This window comes from Actinia tenebrosa, unplaced genomic scaffold (genome assembly GCF_029948245.1).
Source record: "Actinia tenebrosa isolate PJP-AT-01 unplaced genomic scaffold, QUT_ActTen_1.0 PGA_scaffold10__47_contigs__length_13832649, whole genome shotgun sequence".
NCBI lineage: Eukaryota > Metazoa > Cnidaria > Anthozoa > Actiniaria > Actiniidae > Actinia > Actinia tenebrosa.
The window spans coordinates 11,548,744-11,568,627 of NW_028292570.1; the positions used below are offsets into that span (position 1 = coordinate 11,548,744).

Consider the following 19,884-nt stretch of genomic DNA (forward strand, 5'->3'; position numbering starts at 1 on the left):
TCTTTTATCTCACTTAAAATGGTGAAATGAAAAATTCAACTTTAGGTGAACTGACACCGTCACAGTTTTTCCCAATCCGGTAATCATCGACCCTGTCCTACTTTTAATTATGATGATGTTAATGATGATGATGATGATAATGATGATGATGATTCTAACATAATAATCTTTCAGCATTTAACCTCAGTATTATCATGTGATATAGCACACAAGGTTATATTTAGGGGCAAGGCCAAAACAATGGTCCAAAATAGGGACCCGATTTTATGAATTAAGGTGGTGGGTACCGGTACATACCCCCTCCCCCCTCAGAGAACTGTTCAATTGCTCGATACTGGGGGTCTGTAGTGGCAATTTCGCTATACACGAATATGTTTTTTAGATTCATGCAGACAGACAATCCATTCATTTCTGTGATTTGGCTTTTAGTTTTGGAGATATTTGGGGTCAAAATCTAAGATTTCACTTCCAGAGGTGGTGGGTACCGGGTAACACCACCCCTCCCCCCTAAATCGGGAAAAGCGAAATATATATAATAAACAATGTAGGGAAAATAAAGATTCGCTTTCCTTTCCTTTCCCTTGCATTCTTAAGATAAAAAAGATAAGATGGATAAGATTAGATTAGATCAGATGCGAGATTTGTGGACGGAAATTGCGGTTAACAGAACTCAGTCCTAAGGCTACTCCTAGGACGAAGCAGGGAGGTGCCATGTGGGACGAAGGGAATAGCACTGATCTGAAGCGTCAGTGAGTATATACTAGTATTGTTATAAACTTTTACGTGGTGTTTAAGATTTCGTTCTTGTTGCACTGAACCCAGTTAGGTTTAAATTTCGATATGAAGCATGGCTTTGAAACGGCTATACAAAAATAACGACGACGACGACATGCAGCGAGGCCCTATTAAGGACACTTTACAACGGCGATTTTTTGGAAATTTAAAAAAAAATATATATATATATATATTTTTTTTTGCTCTTCTATTTAGAGACATTGATCATGTAATTTGAAGTCCAGGGCCCGGTTATACGAAAGGGTGGATAGCGCTATCCAACGGATAAATTATTATCCAGTGGATGATTCGATGCTGTTATCCAAGTGAATTTGTCAACTGGATTAGATTGATCCGTCGGATAGCGCTATCCACGACCGGACTTAGAATAAAACTCTACAAGTTCATCCTTTACCTTCCGTGTAAACGGGCCTTAGGCTCGGACTGGAGGACATAGGTGCCCCTTCCCCTACCCTCTCGCTAGCGCCTCTTCAGTTGTGGTCCTTAATAGATATAATGTCGAGGGTTTAAAAAATTCTTGTTTCAAATACTGATATTGTGCGCTTCCTTTTTCCAAATACATTTTCTTTTCGCCTTCTTTCTTTCTTTTCTTCTTCTTCTTCTGTCCAGTTCACATTCTAGTGTGTTTTATTCTAGCACACTTCCAGAGACCATAATTTTAGAAGCATGAATATTTTATAACAAACAGAAGCGAAAGAGAGCAAATTTCATCTATATATGGTATTGTTTACAAAATTCTACATAAAGAATAACTCCCATTGTGTAAACACTAAGTACTCTCGACTCTATCAATTAATTTATCCAATAAATATTTAACAATATGAACTAGACAGAAGTTATATTGTAAGGATAAAAACAATTTAAGAAATCCTTTTGAGCATTTTTGTATTCCCTGAAGCGTTTTTGCGTGCGAAAGTTAAAGTGGATAAAATTATTCAATTGTACCGAGGTTTGTCTCAATTTTTAGCTTGATTGACCAAATTCAGATAATAAAAGCTTGTTTTTATTTCTTTTGTATCGACTCTACGCTTCAACGACAAGCTATTTGACACAACCATTCAAAGGACTCTGCTTGACATTAAAAAATTCAAACTACACAAGAAGAAGAAAATAATTTAGCCCAAGGTTAGAAATATATCATTTTCGTTCGTCGTATTTAATAAAAACGAACTTCATTGTTTTTGTTGTCAAAATGTCAAAAAATAAAAAAGATTGCATTATTCAGTGGTTGATGTCTCAAGAAAAGGGTCCATATCGTAATAGTATATCACTATGGTAACCGCACGGGCCATTGGATGACTGGCTATCTCTATGACATCCTAAGGGAGGCTTTCAGATTCAAATATCTAGTGGTCCAACCCAGGTACTTGTTATACGGCTAGCTAGGAAGAAGACTGCTAAAGTGCATATAAACGGAAGCTTGTAAAATGTCGCTCGAATCCAATGGAGTTGAGCGAACGGATTATCCGTGGAAAAAATGCGTGGTTGAATACAGCTCGATGACCATCGATGAAGAGGTATACAATTTTTCATAATCTTCCAAATTTCGCTATTTAAGAAAAACTGAAGCTAAAGTTTTGTGTCATACTAATTAGCTCAAATAGCTTGAGAGCATGAAATCTTGCATAATTTCAGATTACAAAATTGTAAAAGTTTCTCAGTTTTCATCTGTAAATGTTTTATTTTTGTCTTAAGGTTCTATATATTTTTTCAAGCAAGTAAGCGCACTTATAAAATCCAATCTGCCAGTATTTTTATAATTTAAAACTTTCTCAACTTCAAATACAAATCTTAAGCTATCCCTTTAACAGCCATAAAATCTTGAGGAAAAAAAAAATTGATACGCATTATACAGATAAGTTTATCAAAGTATGTTTCTTGTAAATAGTTGTTTATTTGAACGAGTACCAATGCAACTGAATAAGATTACTCCCTAAAGTTCACAAGAGAATTTATTTTAATTAACCTAAGTTTGATTGAATGCATAATTTCGATGTTTAATTTTCGAAAATGGCGTTTAAAAAGTAATCCTATAAATATTTTTCTTTCTTTTTGGACTTCCCTTAATTTGTTATACGTACAGTTGTCTCGTGTTTTTAATTCAATTCAAGGGAATATAAACTTCTCGAAAACGGCTTTAATACTCTAACGAGCGACTTCAGTTCAACCTTCTCACACTTTTATCTGAATTATTTATTTATTCATTTGCAAAGCTTTATTATAACTATTACAGCTATGGCTTTTAGAGGACAAAGTTTTAAAACTCCAGAGGACAATAACAGACGAACTAGCTTCAAAACTGTTGCTAATATTATTCATTTTCATTTGAATAAACACGAAAGAATTAAAATAAGAAACTTTGTATACAAAAAAGTATACACACGAACTTACTATTAATTTAAGTAAATATATTTTATGAAAATATTTTACGAATTCAAACGAGGAAGTGAATGAACTCGGTCATGAGAGAGTACTTGTTGACCTCGTTTTAGTCTTTTAGGATACTTAGATTCATTTTCTTAGTCTTTGCAACTTTAAATCATCCATAAACTTCTATACTAGAAAGAGTATGCCTGCAGTATGAGTGGCTGTGTTGTGTACGATATATAAACTCGAGACGTAGCCGATAGTTTATATATCCTATACACAGAACACGGACACGAATATTGTATATTGCTTAATAACAAACGTCTAGGTTAGTTCCTTTGTGTTTCACTAAATTTTCAAGGTAAAAGTTAGTCTGCCCAGGAAAATCCAAGTTAAAGTTTATGCAAATGAACGTGATTCTGTATCAGAATTATAAACCTTTTCAGGTGGTCATGATTTACTTTGTGTTTTCCTCATGAATTATTAATGAGTTTGTTAAATAGATATGCAACTCCAAAAACGTTTCACATTTTTAACGTAAAAATATTCTTGAAACTGAAATTTTTATTCGTTATGCGGCTTTTCGAAGCAAGAAATTCTTTTTCTCTATTTGTCGTTAGATTGAATTTATAGACAACTCAGATTGAAGTATATTAATTAACATTTCTTTTACTAACCAGTCAAGCTTGTAAATATTTATTGTGTCTACACAGGATTTTGAATGCAATATAAGAAATGTTATTATTCACTACAAAATTGAATTAGGAGCATTTGATTAGGAGCCTAGTCGATTTTAGTTTGTGGAAGTTTATATGAAAGACGAGAAGAGAGGTAAGAATGACAGGACAGGACAGGAAAGGAAAGGAAAGGAAAGGGCAAGACGAGAGAAGAGAACAATGAGAGGCCGTTACATAACACATGAGAAGAGAAAAAAGAATAGAGTCAATAATCAGAAAGTAATGGCGTATTTTCTGTTCACAAGTTGTTCTTGTATTAATTATACGATTAGAGTACTTTTGTTTGTTTTTCTATATAAAATCTAGCTCTTTTATTTTGACTTATTATCTTTTTCTTGTCTATTGATTAATGTGTCTGAATATGATCCTTATGCTAATTTTTCAATATTATTAATTTATGTTGGTTCTTTCACCTGCTATACGAGAACCATCCATCCATCCATTCCATTCCATTCCATCCCATCCATCCATCCATCCATCCATCCGTCCCATCCATCCATCCATCCATCCATCCCATCCATCCCATCACATCCATCCATCCAATCGTCCCATTCATCCCATCCCATCCATCTATACATCTATCCATCCATCCATTCCATCCCATCCCATCCATCCATCCATCCGTCCCATTCATCCCATCCTCTCATCCCATCCATCTATACATCCATCCATCCATCTAACCATCCATCCCATTCCATCCATCTATCCATCCATCCATCTAACCATCCATCCCATCCATCCATCCACATCCATCCATCCATTCATCCATCCATTTTATCTCATCAATCCATCCATCCATTAATTACACGTTTTGACCATTCATTTTCGTACTCTTCATCAGGAATATCGGAAGACAGCCAAGAGTGACCCTCTGTGGGCCAATGTCAAGTCGATCAAGGAAAAACACCCCATGATCTGGGAGGTCTATAATTCACAGGTATGTGCAACCGACAGATACGGCACGGCGCTGGTATCCGTTTTAGAGTGAAAAGCTCACGGCACGAACACGGTCTTGAAACGGCAAGAGATACGCCAGACCAATCACATTCCTCAAGAATTTACATTCCATTCAATCAAATACTCGGAACATGGCATAAACTCGGCGCGGACAAGGTCACGACACTGTTATTATTAACGCTATTAAATATTATTATTGCTGTTAAATATTATGATTGTTAATATTTTTGTTAATATATTGGACTTATGCGAAGTCAAGTCAAGGAGGTTCCAATATTTTTGTATAAATCATTTTTTTGTCATGTCGCCGCAGCTGCGTCGCCGCTATTCGCGTCTCACAGCCAAGAACGACACGGCATGTCCGTCCCCCTTACTGTTAGTCGCTCTAAAGATCAATCGACCCAATCGAAGCTTTTGAGTATCAACTCAATTTTGCTTCAGGGCATTCTTAAGTGTTTATTGTTTACAAAAAAATAACACGGATGGACGCAGAAGTTAATGATTTAGCAAGAAAATACGTTAATTAACGTGTTTATCGAGGATACCCGGCGTAGCGTAAAATATTTGAGATACCATTTGTGATTTCACTGCTCGGAAAATATATATTTATTTCATTATTAGCACCAAATAATTTTTTGTGTGTGAAAACTTACAACTTTATTTTAAAATGAACCTTAAAAAATCAAACTTTGGACTCGATGATTTTGTGAAGTCATTCAATATGACGATGATGACGTCACACTAGCGTCCTTGAATAGACCCCTTAGAGCACATCAGAATGCAGCTCAATTTGGAGGACTTAATTAATAACAAAAGGTTTGAACTTCAACGATGCAAACACAATAATTCCACGGACATTCACTAGAACACATGAATATTCCGCACAACAAAATCGAGGCTAACCCTGTGTAAATGAGCCTCTAATCAAGTAACATAGCGGTGGTTTAGAAGTTTATTGAAAATGGTCTATTGTAAAAACTTATTTCAATAAAGTTAGTCACACCATGCCACCTGAAAAGCTACAAAGCTGAGACCGGCAAGGATCATGGGTAGATACATTTTACATGTTTCAACCGCTTGATAACTGTTGATGGACTTGAGCTCTTCTACCAGTTACAAGTTTACCTCCTCTGAGCATCCTCAACTGCTGCAGTTTGTGTCAAAAGCTTTACTTGTTGAATATGAACTATTTCCCATGATTCTCAGCGATCACAGCTTTCTAGGTTTTTGTTGACTAACTTTTTTGAAATATTCTATATATGCAATACCACCCGATAATGATCAAAGCCAAGTTGGTGAACGCACATGTTGTTATTGATATTGTAGGTGACTGAACTGGTGAAGGAGGAAGAGAAGGTGTGGGAGTCGGAGGAAACTAAGAAGAAACCCTACTGTAGATTCTACAACGACAGGGCCTACATTGTACTCTGTTGGCACAAGGCTGCAATCGTAAGTAGCTGACCATGTATCATCTTTGCTTGCTTGCCTGCTTGCCTGCTTGCCTGCTTGCCTGCTTGCCTGCTTGCCTGCTTGCCTGCTTGCCTGCTTGCCTGCTTGCCTGCTTGCCTGCTTGCCTGCTTGCCTGCTTGCCTGCTTGCCTGCTTGCCTGCTTGCCTGCTTGCCTGCTTGCCTGCTTGCCTGCTTGCCTGCTTGCCTGCTTGCCTGCTTGGCAATCTAACATTGAATCATTTTACTACTAGACATTCATTCATGATCTTCACATCTGGGTGTCTAAGCATTGTTCAAGCGAGGATTACAAATTAGCAACCATCAAGGCAGAGCAGCTCAACCTGTTTGTAAGTAAAACCAGTTCCCGTTTGCGCACATATTCAATGGTTAATAGCTATTAGGCACACGGAATCGGAATCGCTTTTTAAAAGTACTCTGTCCGCATCAGGGAGAAGGAGTAGAGAGGCCTACTGCGACAATCATACGGCGGCCATCTTGACAGGACCATTTTGTCTTTCTTATATTGGTAACATTGTGCCGTCTTAATTCATATTTTGTTGTATTCTCTTGTGGTGAGCTATTAATATAAATCGACATCATTGCGTGCTGCTGCCAAAACTACTATAGACCGTTTTCTCAAGATTGCGTGCGCATCCATTTTGAACGCAAAATTGAACGAAAATTCAGTAAAGTCGAGAAACCGGTTTTATAATCAAAAGGAGAATAATCGATTTTATGAATTCTTATAGAAACTTTTTTCATAAAAATGCATGGCTATACTCATTATACACCGTTCACATAATGGCTGAAAAATACACGAACACGAGGTCACCCAGTCATTAGTCCACAATACAAGATATAGAAGTACATTGAATGCGTTTATAGAAGAAAAGTATAGTAATTTACCTCTTGCTTTGACCTGTATTCGCGCTATCCACCTTCATTCTGAAAGAGCAGCCTTGCTCAGCCTTGCAAGATGACTGGGTGACCTCGTTTTTGTGCGCTCGTCAGCCATTATGAGAAGGGTGTATAAAGCTCGTGTTCTGTTCTCATCAAGTTGCTTAAATTTGGATGTGCACACAACCTTGAGAAAACGGTTTATTGAGGGGGAAACGTAGCATAAGATAGTGCTTCTTGGGGTGGGAGGGAGGGGGGGGGGGAGGGGAGGGGGATAAATTCTAACCAGTGCCTAATACAGTAATTTCCTTCTTCAGCTTGACGAGAAGCCGATCTTGCACCGCGAAATTCAGCTCGAAGAATCTGACACCTTTCACACTTACTTCAAGGTTGAAGTGAGGAGAAAACCAAAAGACAAAAGCGAGGCCAAGTGAGTGAATCAATAAATAAATAAATCACGATTTTATATTAGTAACTTAATACTGGTTTCCAATTTGGCCCACTGTCACTCACAAACCCTACCATTACATTAGATATTCTATGTATTCAACTCACAACCCACAACTTACATCTGATTTTTACGGACGGAGGAGAAACCAGAGAACCTGGCGAAAAGCCCTCGTGACAAGGGAGAGAACAACACATCAAACAAACTCAACTCACATGTTGATTTTTATGGAGGGAGGAAAACCAGAGAACCTGGAGAAAAACCCTCGTGGCAAGAGAGAGAACAACACATAAAACAAAATCAACTCACATGTTGATTTTTATGGAGAGAGGAAAACCAGAGAACCTGGAGAAAAACCCTCGTGGCAAGGGAGAAAACAACACATCAAACAAAATCAACTCACATGTTTATTTTTATGGAGGGAGAAAACCAGAGAACCTGGAGAAAAACCCTCGTGGCAAGGGAGAGAACAAACTCAACTCACATATGATCCAACCCGAAAAAAAAAAGATGAAATGTTTAATTAATGCATGTCGTCATGATCAGGAAGCCCTGTTAATGTGGCCAAAATTCAAAGCCATTTTTTCATCATAAAAATGGTCTTATATACGAAGTCATACTATGTCCACCCAGTTTTAAAACCATCTATTAATGTACTTACAGAACGAAGTATGACAAATGTTGCCTTCTTCAATTCCACGAAGAGGAAGCTGGACTGAAAGGAAAGAAGGTACATCTTGTGTTTATTGTGCCTTAAAGTATAGGGAACAAGGTGCATTCTGGTCTAGCTTGGGTACATTTATGATGTAGATCAAAGCTAGACCTGGGATAGGGAACATACGGCATTCTGGTCTAGCTTGGATACATTTATGATGTAGATTGAAGCTAGACCTTGGATGGGGAACAAGGTGCATTCTGGTCTAGCTTGAGTACATTTATGATGTAGATCGAAGGTAGACCTGGGATAGGGAACAAGGTGCATTCTGGTCTAGCTTGCTCCCTGGTCCCTGATAAAGTGGATCAGTTGATTCAACTGATTTCATTATTTTTCTTCTTCTTCTCCTTTGCAGAAGCAATGGATGGTAGAGAGGAAATTCCTTCAAGGGAACTTGTGCTCTGATGACGTCTTTGTCATCATGAACGAATACTTCATGTACCTGGTAAGATAAATTATGAATAATTAAGCAGCGCCAGTACCGGCCAGCGGTACATCTTTCAAGTCACGTGCACTTGGTCATCCATCTTGTATTACTTGTGTCCCTACCATTACTACCATTATTGTTGAAGTGCGACCCGCGAATTTTGATGTCTTCAGGGACTGGGTGGAACAGTTTTTAAAGTGTGTGTGTGCATGAGGGGGGAGGGGGGAGCGCTGCAGTCCTCCCCTCCCCTCCTTGTTATTGGACGAACTCTTTTTCTTATTCCTAGACAAACTAAAATGTAATTCTCATAAAAAGTGGGGGGACCCTAGCCCCCCTCCCCCGTCTCCGCCATCCATGTAATGGTCTCGTTCGCCGACTAGCATTTCAACGACCGTCAATCAAAGAACTGCAAGAAATATATCTGAGGCAGATTTTGGAGGATTATAGGTTTTTATTTCAGTTCTTTGATCGACGGTCGTCGAAATGCTAGTCGGAAAACTGCGAGAAATTAAACTTCGAGGGTCGCACTTCAACGATCTACATGATAATAAGCATCGTTTACTTTACATTGAAACCAATTTTGTGCTATTGATAGTCTTTATTGTTTCGTATCCATAGTGGGAAGGCAAAAAAAGCATCAAGGAAGAGAAGGACGCTGCTGAGGAATATATCAGGCAGAAAGAGGTAACCAGACCGAAAACATCCTTTTTGTACCCCAGAGCCCACGTTCCTCTTGGTCAGCAACTACAAAGGAGAAGCTCTGGTGGCAAATCGATTTATTGAACATTCTAATTGGTTTGGGGTGTGTGTGTGTGTGTGTGGGGGGGGGGGGGGGGGGGGGGTGGTGGGAGGCAGGGTGATTGGGGGGTGAAAACAAAAAGGGTCTTCCGGAAATCCCGGAAACAAAATGGCTATCTGACACGAAAATCCTAGAAAATAAGTGGATTTTTTACCCAATTAGATAGCTTGGATCCTACAGAGAATTTGTAGCGGGGAGACGGGGAGATGGGGAGACGGGGAGACGGGGGCGGGTACGGAGTTTTCGAATCAAGAGAAGGAGATAAATGACCAGACCGAGGGACAGAACTAAGCTTTAGATAAAACAATAATTTGCTTATATGTTTTCATTGTTGTTCTTTTTTTCCTCTAACAGCGTGCTTCCACACTAAGGTTCAAGTCAGTTGTCAGTAAGTATTCTTTTCTATGGAACCTATATTGCTTAGTGTTCCCCTTCCACGGGTATTGCTCTCAGAACTGATTTACGCCAATACAAATTTACTTACTTTAAAAAAGAAAGTTCAGATCGATTTCTTTAGTTACTAGCTCTCTAAACAGCAGCAAGAAAAGCTTCAATCAAGTTATAAAAGTGATATTTTGCTTGAATTCAGAAAGCTTGCCAAACAAACCAAGTAAATAATTCTTTTAAAAGTCAGTACACTCCTAAGGAAATCCGAGAGCAATGTCCGAATTTCTTGGTGACGGTAACACAATGCAACACCGCTTATACTTTCGTGGTGCTCGTTCCTAGTCTTACACTCGTTTTGCATATGGTCTATTCCTTCGGCCCCCGTCCCCTTCTAAAAAGTGAATACTCCCTTACATATACTAACTTAATCTTTCCCCTCGCTTCATTTGATGCTTTTCCACAGATGTTGCTATAAATAGAATAGTTCCTTACCCCTTATTGTTTATTTCAGGGGACAGTTTCGAAGACAAAGATCATCCTGCTTATCACCTCTTTCCCACCAAGGGAAAAACTTATAAAGCAACACCGGACAACGTAAGTAAAACTCTAGTTTTAGTTCGTATGTCATTGACCTCTCTCCAGCGAAGGTCTGTGCTTAGTGCGGCGGTTTTCGATACTCTACGAACTGTGTAGTTGATCAAGAGCCTTGCATTACTAGGAGCGTCATATGAAAAAAGTGCAAAAGTGAGTCGACAGGTTCTGTGTGAACCAATCATAGTCTGCAAACAATTATTATGATATTCTTATAAATCATTCATTAATTTTTTTAGACACCAAAAAACCCCATCAAGAGGCTTTATTAGTAAGTATTGATCATTTTTACATTGAGAAACTCTGGAGAAACTCTAGTCTCACTTTCTTTTCAATATCTTACGGCTAAACCAAACCTATGGGCCTCGTTACATGGGCGAATTTGGGCAAAATAATTTATTGTTAGTTTCTCTTCTTCAAGGTACACCAACATGGCTGCCATGCCTCTATGATATGTTAATATATCGACATTTTTTTCTTCTAGTTTGACGAACAATAATGGCAAGCTGCTGAATCGTGCTATCGAAGACACCAGGACAATTTGCAAGTCCAACCTGACCAGCAATTGCAGTAAGTAAACCCTTGCCTTGCAAAACTTATATTTTACAACCATCACCCCCCGTAAGAGAATCCTCCATACGATTCACTCCACACGCACTACCCCTACCCCCTACCCCCTCCCCCAAACAGAGTCTGGCCACCCAGGCTAATTATTTACAACACACAAATTAACACTCAACTCACATGTTGATTTTTGCGAAGGGAGGAATTTAAAACCGCTGGAAACCCTAAGAAAAAAATATTGTAGCACAGGAGAGAACCAACAAGCAACTGTGCTCACATAACGACACCAACCCCGGGAATCAAACCCGCGACACGTCAGGCCAGGCGTGACCCCAGTAAACCGCTGACTCGCAAAAAGCGTGGGCGGAGATAAAATTCTAATAAACATAAAACTATATGCTGTGGGTTTTTGGACAGTGCGAAAAAAACAATGGCTTGCAAGAAGTGCACGCGAAAATTAAGATGCTGACTTACTAGACTTGGAAATGCGCGATTATAGTACCTTTTAATTAATCCCCTCACATTTCTCTCCGATCCCATCGAACAGTCACTATAACTGTCGATCCTATTTCTTCTAGTCTATCTCTTGGATACGGAATCTCAACTTTATGTCTGGATCGGTAGCGAAGTCAGCTATCAGGAACGATGCCGAGCCCTCTTTGTTGCTGAGGTATTTAATAATTAAGGGACTTGAGCATGATCCACAGGGGGCCCAATTTAGATAAAACCGACTTTAATTCAATCATTTTTCTATTTACTTACTCCACTATATTTTCATTTATTATTTTCTTTGTTGAAGATGTAGAGCTACTCTGTAGATATGCTTCTATAAATCGTTATTATTATTATTATTATCATTATTATTATTATTATTATTATTATCAGTTGTATAAGTAACGACATTTGATACTATGGGGGGGGGGTGTGTGGAGGGTGGAGATACTCTGAATCATTTTTGATCGACTTTATTGAAATACTCTTTCCACGTGATCTGAGAGAAAATGTTAGCCAATCGGAATCGAGGAAATTAGCAAAACTGAGTGTCAATTTCCCTCTTTAAATTATGGATTTTCATTCTACCAAAAGAAAAAAAAAACATTGCATATAAGAGGTTGATAACAGTTACACAAAACAATAAAGAGTTATATATATTTTTGTTGCAATGGTGGACAGGTTTTTATTTTTCGCTGGTCGTTTGTCACAGGCTTCATGACATGTCAGTTTTGCAGTGACGTCATTTCTACGTCACGATCTAAGATTAGCTTTGATTTTCATATAAGTAACGACATCAGATATCTTAGAGGAATTATACACAAAAACAAAGGCGCGGGAGGAGGGGGAGGGAGTGTTGTACTGCATTTTTGATCGATTCTTTTCACTTGTTTGCATTATGGAGGACACTCTTGACCTCCAATACAAAAATAATATTAAATCTAAATTGGGCTCCCTGTGGCATGATCGTTGTAAATTATCAACACCGAAAAAGAAAATCTGGAAAAGCCTTAGGGAATAAAATGTATACTAAAAATTTGATCGATAGCCGGTAATGTTTTAATACTGATTACTCTTTTTGATTGTAGAATTTCTTGATGGAAGAATATCCCAAAGATGTAGATGGGAAATTCCATCAGCCAATCAACAAGCCCATCACTCTGGTCAACGAAGAGAACCCATATCTCTTCTTTGATCGTGCCTTGATGCGTTAATCAAGTAAGATATGTCATATATGAACAGTGCTATATAAATATTCATAATCCAACGCTGCCACTGGTCCAAATGGATCACGCGATACATGTCATATTGCGGATAACAGTAAAAACAATGAAAATAAGGTGAAGGCGTTGGTTAACAAAATAACAACGTAAACGAACAACGTGAGCGTAGGAAAAACTTAAATCGATGTAAAAACGTGTTTTAAACATGGTGAGCAAAGAACAACAGTATTAACAGGCAGGCGTCGCTAGTGCTTGCGCACGCACGCCGAAACACAATTGCCCGTGTTATAATAGGCCCTGATTAATTCACTGAGAGCAAATGAATATATGAACATCTTGATTCCCATGGGTGAAATTTACTAATGAGCAAACAAAATTTCTACAACCTGTTTCGAAAGATCGTAATAAAACTGCATTTCGTAACACACTGGTTACACATTGTTTCAGTTCTTTAAAAGTAGCTAAAAAGAATAACCAATTCAAAATAAAATCAAAAATTTTGCTCACTAGTACAGACCCGTGACCGTTAACTGCCTATTGCCGGAGTTATAAACTTGCAACCCCATTATGACTTTCTGGAGATATCACATGTTTGTCATGTCTGTTATCTGTCTGCTAGTGTCTGTCTCTCTGCATAGTAGCTGTACATGTCTCTCTGCCTTTTTACTGTCTGTGTGCTCATTTGTCATGTCTGTTATCTCCCTGTCTTGTGTCTGTCTCTCTGCATAGTAGCTGTACATGTCTCTCTGCCTTTTTACTGTCTGTGTGTTCATTTGTCTGCCTGTCCTTTTTCTTTTTTAATTTGTTTACTTTTTTTAAATTTTCCTATTTATTCAGTCTTTTTCAATTAAAATTCTTATCCCATTTTTCTTTTCTTCCCTTTTATTTCAGTATTAATTGAATCAGTCTCCAGAACCAGAGCCGTCCCATTCTTCAATAACAACACTCTTTGCAACTTAAAAACAATTTAAGAAAAACACATTAGCTTACGATAAAATACTAATAAAACTTAGCTTACGAAGTTAGAATAACTACAATCGCCTAAAAAACTGTTCCATGATCAATACATTTAAGGATATAGTTCTTGCACTGTATCGAGAGTCGATTAAACCAAAAAAGCATGCAGTCATTAGTTAAGTTTGTAGTTATCATAGCACACTTTCTCATTTTATGACTTAAATTTCCTCCAAAGCCGAATGTAAAAACCTTTTCGTACCTAGATCTTACTCGTTAGACGATTTGGAAAATGAGTAGGGTTTGGGTACGAAAATGCATCCAATTCCCATTCTTTTCCCAGATCCTCCTCGGTTGTCGTTCCTTCCCCTTTGACGGGGAGGAGCGACAACCGAGGAGGACCTGGGAACGAGAATGATCCTATTCCGCATCAAGTGATTCTATTGCTTTAAGACGTACAAAAAGGCACGTTGGATTAAAAAAAAGCCCAGGGCTCAGGAGGTCTACGCCAAACAATAAATCTCTCAAACCGTGAGAACCTGGGACCTGCTTTTGAAAATAGCCTACAACTTTTCGCTCCAGGGTTTTTCGAAGTAGATCTTTCCACTAAAACGCGACTAAATACGACTAAATACCCCCCCCCCCCCCCCTTGGAAGTTGAAAGTATACCACATTGCATCACGAAAAATTAAGCTATCAGATAAGGCTGGCACATGTCTTTCTTTATGTTTTTATCAAAACTATAGTTAAAATATGTTTCTACATAGAGTACTACGTGTCGGCTAGGACTGATTTCCAGTTTTTCTCGGCTGAAAATCAGGTTTGGCCGCATTATTAGAAATGCTCTAACGATATCAGTGTCTTTATCTACTAACTCGTAGATCACGCGATCAAATGGCTGGGATAATAAAACCGGTGGTGAAAATAAAAATAAAAATAGCATAAGTTGCGCAATTGAACTGTTGAATTAAAGAAAACAATACTTCTCGCCTATGTGTATATCAAAGGAAGACATTTTATAGTAACATATGAGTATTCGCTAAAAAATTTTCCCCTTCCTGTCCTCAGTCCTCAGTCCTCAGTCCTCAGTCCTCAGTCCTCAGTCCTCAGTCCTCAGTCCTCAGTCCTCAGTCCTCAGTCCTCAGTCCTCAGTCCTCAGTCCTCAGTCCTCAGTCCTCAGTCCTCAGTCCTCAGTCCTTGCTTCAGGATTTTTACATCTGCGTAGATTTAGATAACGAGGTATTTGTGATCTGTTATCCGCGCATTCTAGGTTCTAGTAAACCATTTTAGGTTGGGTGTATCCTTGTCCCAGGCTACTCGCTTCGCTGTTCGGCATGACGTTACACGTGTGCCTCTCGGACGATTACTGGCAAAAGGCATCGAATTCGAATTTTTATTTATCAGGTTAGGCCTACCGCCCACACAAGTCCGGGCGTGAATCCGGAACAATTCTTTACCGAAAACGATTTTTTTCGAATACGGTCTCCAGAATGGAACAATTTGAAAACACCGGCTAGCCGTATTAGTGTGGACGGAGAACATTTCGTACCCGAAATTTTTCGGATACGATGACGTCATGATTGTCATGGGAACATTGTGGGAAGGCTAAAAATTCACCGCGGGCTCAATTTCAGCTTCGATGCACGTGCTCAGATATGCAATGAAGCGTTTTTGCCGCCTCTGATCGGACTAGTGTGGACGCGAAACATTTTATCCGTTTTAATGTGTGTACGGAAAACCTTTTTTTTTCGGTTTTGGTGTGAAAGTTGCGGATTCAAATTTATCCGGCATAGTGTGGACGGGGCCTAAAAAATCTTCAAGAACTTGAACTTCTTTTGAAAGTTCGAATAAAGCTTCCAAACTTTTCTAAGTTAAAAAAATCCCACATTATTGTGTACGTTACTAAGTTAAATATTAACAATACTAAGAATTGTGTGTTAAGTTTCTTTCCTTCTAGAAGCTTGAAAAGTTTCCTCTTTTAGTTCTCTACCAAAATACATATCATATATTTCAAGCATTTTGGGACTACACTCATTCACTATATTGCTGTTGCTCAAAACAGAGTATTAAACATTATTCTTAATATAAACATCTTGTTTTGGAAACACCTTTAAATTTATATAAACTATTCATTTATGTATCCGAAGCTGGATTTAAAAAGTTTGAAGCAGTGACAACACCTTCGAGAACGTTCAAATGCAGTTCTATATTTATAACTGATTTGCATAAGGTTGGACTTCCTTTAACGACTTACGACTTACGATTTTTTTTTCTTTTTTTCTTTTTTCATGAAAAAGATTACATGTAAAATTTGCAAAAGAAAACGGCTATTTTTGAAAATGAAAAAAGCTTCTCAGGTCAAAATAAATGAAAATATTTTGGACAAGTGGCAAATTTATCATAAATGGTTTGCTCTAAGTTCGTGACAACTGAGTTATATTGGAAACTTTTAATATCATTTTTCTTTTTAGTTTTGTCTTTTGAGGCAAGACAAGGAATAGATATTTGAAGTTATTTAGAGAATAGTTTGTTTTAGGATTTTTTTTTTGGAAACTTTTCTGTGTTGAACTAACGCTACAATTGTAAATGTTTTGAATATTCAAACATCTGTTATAAAATTAACAGAATCGATTCTTTACATTTAATCGTTTCTTTGACCCAACTTCATAAGTAAAACAAAAGAATTTTTTCCATTCCTATAAAAACATCACGAGCATTTTTTTAAAAAGGCGAACGGGAAAAAACTAGACCTTTTTTGAAATCGAAACACGAACTAGTTATAGCAAAAAAGAAATTTTAAAATTTAAAACACTTAGCGAAAAATGGAAGCTTTTTTTAATCCTAGATATTTGAGCTCACGAGAAACCATGTTGAGTTAAAAGCCAACATTAATTATTCTGTACACATCAAATAATGTGTTTCCAAAACTTAGTTTTTTTCAACCAATGAAAGAGAAGCTATTGATTCAATCATTCACGATCACTTTGAACATCGCTTGGCTTTGGGCGTTCACAGTCTTTTACCAAACCGCATCGAACAAAGTCAGAAAAAAAACACCCTGTAAAAGGTCGGGAAAAGCTTCAAAATGAGTGGCCTTGTGAAAGCGAAGGAGCACGATGTTGAAGATAGCAATGTGGAAAATATCGGCTCAGATGTGGACAGAAATGTGAGTATTCAAGCCGTTTGCAAAACCAACTTTAAAAAATTTGATTGTGACCGAAATTTTTTATAATTTATTTTTCTTTTAAGCTCAAAAAAAAAGCAGCCGAAACCGAAGAAGCATGGAAAAAAGCTGGCGAAAAACCTGGTCTTCAAATCTGGCGGATTGAAGACTTCAAGGTAATTTTTCAAGTTGTTTAACTTGACTTTTTAACATCTGTTTTGCTATTGTGAATTCGAATCTTGTTTATGAATTCTTATATATAAATTCTCTTGTACTGGTCTGAAAACTTTTCAAAAGTTTTTTCAAGTTGTTTAACTTGACTTTCTAACATCTGTTTTGCTATTGTGAATTCGAATCTTGTTTATGAATTCTCATATATAAATTCTCCTGTACTGGTCCGAAAATTTAAATATAATTTTTTCAATATGATTACGACAATAATTTATACGAAAATTTTCTCGCAGTTTCAATACTATAAGATCGTTTTCAAAGTTTGATTTTGAATCTTTTTTTGTAACTTATGAATTATTTCTCTCTCTTATGGAAACTTATTTACTTATTATTACTTCCTTCGTTACTTCGTTCGATCGTTCTTTCCTTCTTTCCTTCTTTCCTTCCTTCCTTCCTTCCTTCCTTCCTTCCTTCCTTCCTTCCTTCCTTCCTTCCTTCCTTCCTACTTTGGACCATAATGTATTCATCTTTCTAACCTTAGTAATCTAGCTCTTGACAACCACTTTCGTCTTGTTTACATTTGTTCCCGGAATATTTATTCATTTTAAATGAAACTAGAGACGTCCGCGGGCAGCTTCTCGTTTATTTGAACACTTCTTTTGAAATTTCGTTTCCAGTTTCTAAACAGCATTCAATTTAATCAGGTTCAAAAGTTAGATGAATTTGACTAAAAGAAAACTTTTAATGTATATCCTTGAGTTGTGCAGTAACTGCAGCCAATAATAAATCCCCATTCAAGCCATATAAAAGTCACACTATTTTGACCAAATATGGTCATATTAATCTCAGAAGTCATGGAAATATACTCGCAATTCCCCCGCAAATATATATATACATATATCTCCATGGGAAACTCAATAAACATTGCCATATGAACAAATTTCAATACAAGCGCATGTAGTTGCTAGAATAAACGAAATATTATCCAAATAGTTCCTAGTTGGTTGTTGTTACATTCATAATAGTTTGTTTTATCAACCATAAATTTAATAAATAACTCGGCCATCCTCAGGGAAATGAAACGTTACAATAGGCGACTTGCACTAAGAGGTCACGTGATCAAATCGGCCATTGTGGCTGGTATTCTACGGGTTTTTAGCTATGCGAGAATGTAAAAAAAGATGGCGGGTTTGGATAGTTTTTTGGGGATAAAAGGTAAGCTAGCAAACTAAATAACTATAAAAATCCCCTTTTCTTGCAAGAAATATATTCTTAGTATATATCTAAAGTAGATTTGTGCTATTAACTCGCCAAGAAGAGAAAAAATATGGTATTTTTTAGAGCTATGATGTGAAGACCTAAGAAAAACGCGATCAAACCATGGCATATGTGCGCACATTAAATTAAACAAAATCGCGCGCGCTTAGGAAAAAAATTAATTAATTAATTAAAATTAAAAAAACATTACCCTCCCATCTCGTACAATATTTTTTTAAGTTTCGAGTTCTCTGTGTTGCTCTGCGCTGGATTTCACTTTGTGTGGAATATTTATGTGTTCTACACGGTCCGTGGAATAATCCCTTTCACAGTTCCCTGCGCCATCTTGAAAGGTAGCCGTGCCTTTGCATCGAAGCGAGACGAACGGTGAGCTTCCAATGATAGAGACCTTTTTTAACACTTTAGACAATTGTTCACATGTCTCTATCATTGTAAGCTCACGTTCGTCTCGTTTCGATACAAAGGCACGGCTACCTTTCAAGACGGCGCAGGGAACTGCGAAGGGGACTATTTCAAAGTGATTGTATTGTTCAAGTTGTGCATTCTTTACTTTACCGTTAGTATTTGTGACTAGTGAATATTCTAAGTAAATGATGAGTCTGTAATCAAGGAACACAGCGGTATTCGAAGAATTCGGAAAAAATAATCTTTCTACTTTTGACAGGTGGTACCCTGGCCCAGAGCAAAATATGGGGAGTTCCACAGAGGTGACAGCTACATCGTCCTCAGAACATACAAGGAGCCTGGTAGCGAGGTGGGTTGCAAGTTTGCTCATGACTTCATAGGCGCCATGTTGGAAGAACTAGACCTAAGATTTTTCAATGAATTCTTTTGTTATATTTCACAACTGGGTGGTTTTGTCTATTGTTATTTCAATCCCTTGGCAATGGGATTGCAAACCAAGAATATTCAAAATACTTTCTACTAACCTTAAAGTAACGCAATCTGCACTTACAATTTTAATTCAAATGGTAACGCGAGAAAATTCAATGCAAAATCCAGTCAATCAAAATGGACCTTTCTCAAAATTATCTTGCATGAAAGGCTAACATGAAAATACAAAATAAATCACACTTTTTCTCGATGGAATTTGTGACATCTCGAAGTGTTCACGGTTCTCCTCACTGTACTATGAGGGTGCTGAAGGGATAAAATGGGAGCTAACGCTGGGATTCGCCTTTTTGGGCTCGGAAAATGAGATATTTTTATGCAGTGGGAATGGGATTCACAAACAACAACAAAAAACATTGAAAAAAAAAGGAAATGGGATTAAAATGTTAGCAGAACATAGAATGGGAATATGGGAGTTGATCAAAATGGGGGCTGGGAAATGGGATAAGGACCCCTTCATTGCGCTCAGTAATGTAACGTCCTTTATTCCTGTTGGTATTTTACCAGGAACTGGAGCATGACCTTCATTTCTGGCTTGGAAAAGAATCCACGCAGGATGAGATGGGTACTGCAGCTTAC

At 37.6% G+C, this 19,884-nt stretch overlaps 2 protein-coding genes across 3 annotated transcripts in view; both read left to right on the forward strand.

Annotated features, from left to right (window-relative positions):
* Positions 1 to 2,131: 2,131 nt before the first annotated feature.
* LOC116299201 (gelsolin-like protein 2) lies at positions 2,132 to 14,790 on the forward strand. 2 transcript variants are annotated; one of them, XM_089026950.1, is made up of 15 exons: positions 2,132 to 2,312; positions 4,741 to 4,836; positions 6,183 to 6,305; positions 6,557 to 6,652; positions 7,520 to 7,632; positions 8,314 to 8,380; positions 8,721 to 8,810; positions 9,411 to 9,476; positions 9,946 to 9,979; positions 10,490 to 10,572; positions 10,809 to 10,840; positions 11,054 to 11,139; positions 11,712 to 11,803; positions 12,714 to 12,843; positions 13,740 to 14,790. In XM_089026950.1, exons 1-14 carry the CDS (start codon positions 2,223 to 2,225, stop codon positions 12,837 to 12,839), a joined length of 1,194 nt encoding a protein of 397 aa, XP_088883076.1. In that variant the 5' UTR covers positions 2,132 to 2,222; the 3' UTR covers positions 12,840 to 12,843; positions 13,740 to 14,790. The 2 variants fall into 2 exon arrangements, with proteins under 2 accessions (XP_088883076.1, XP_088883077.1); XM_089026951.1 differs by lacking the exons at positions 2,132 to 2,312; positions 4,741 to 4,836 and adding an exon at positions 5,744 to 5,820.
* Positions 14,791 to 16,794: 2,004 nt separating this feature from the next.
* LOC116299199 (gelsolin-like protein 1) overlaps positions 16,795 to 19,884 on the forward strand; it is a 10,864-nt gene continuing 7,774 nt past the window's right edge. Inside the window, exons 1-4 of the mRNA XM_089026952.1 lie at positions 16,795 to 16,968; positions 17,052 to 17,141; positions 19,079 to 19,168; positions 19,813 to 19,884. The exon at positions 19,813 to 19,884 is cut by the window's right edge and continues 24 nt beyond it. Of these exons, the coding sequence (XP_088883078.1) occupies positions 16,888 to 16,968; positions 17,052 to 17,141; positions 19,079 to 19,168; positions 19,813 to 19,884 (333 nt within the window). The 5' untranslated portion in view covers positions 16,795 to 16,887. The remainder of the gene's footprint in view (positions 16,969 to 17,051; positions 17,142 to 19,078; positions 19,169 to 19,812) is intronic.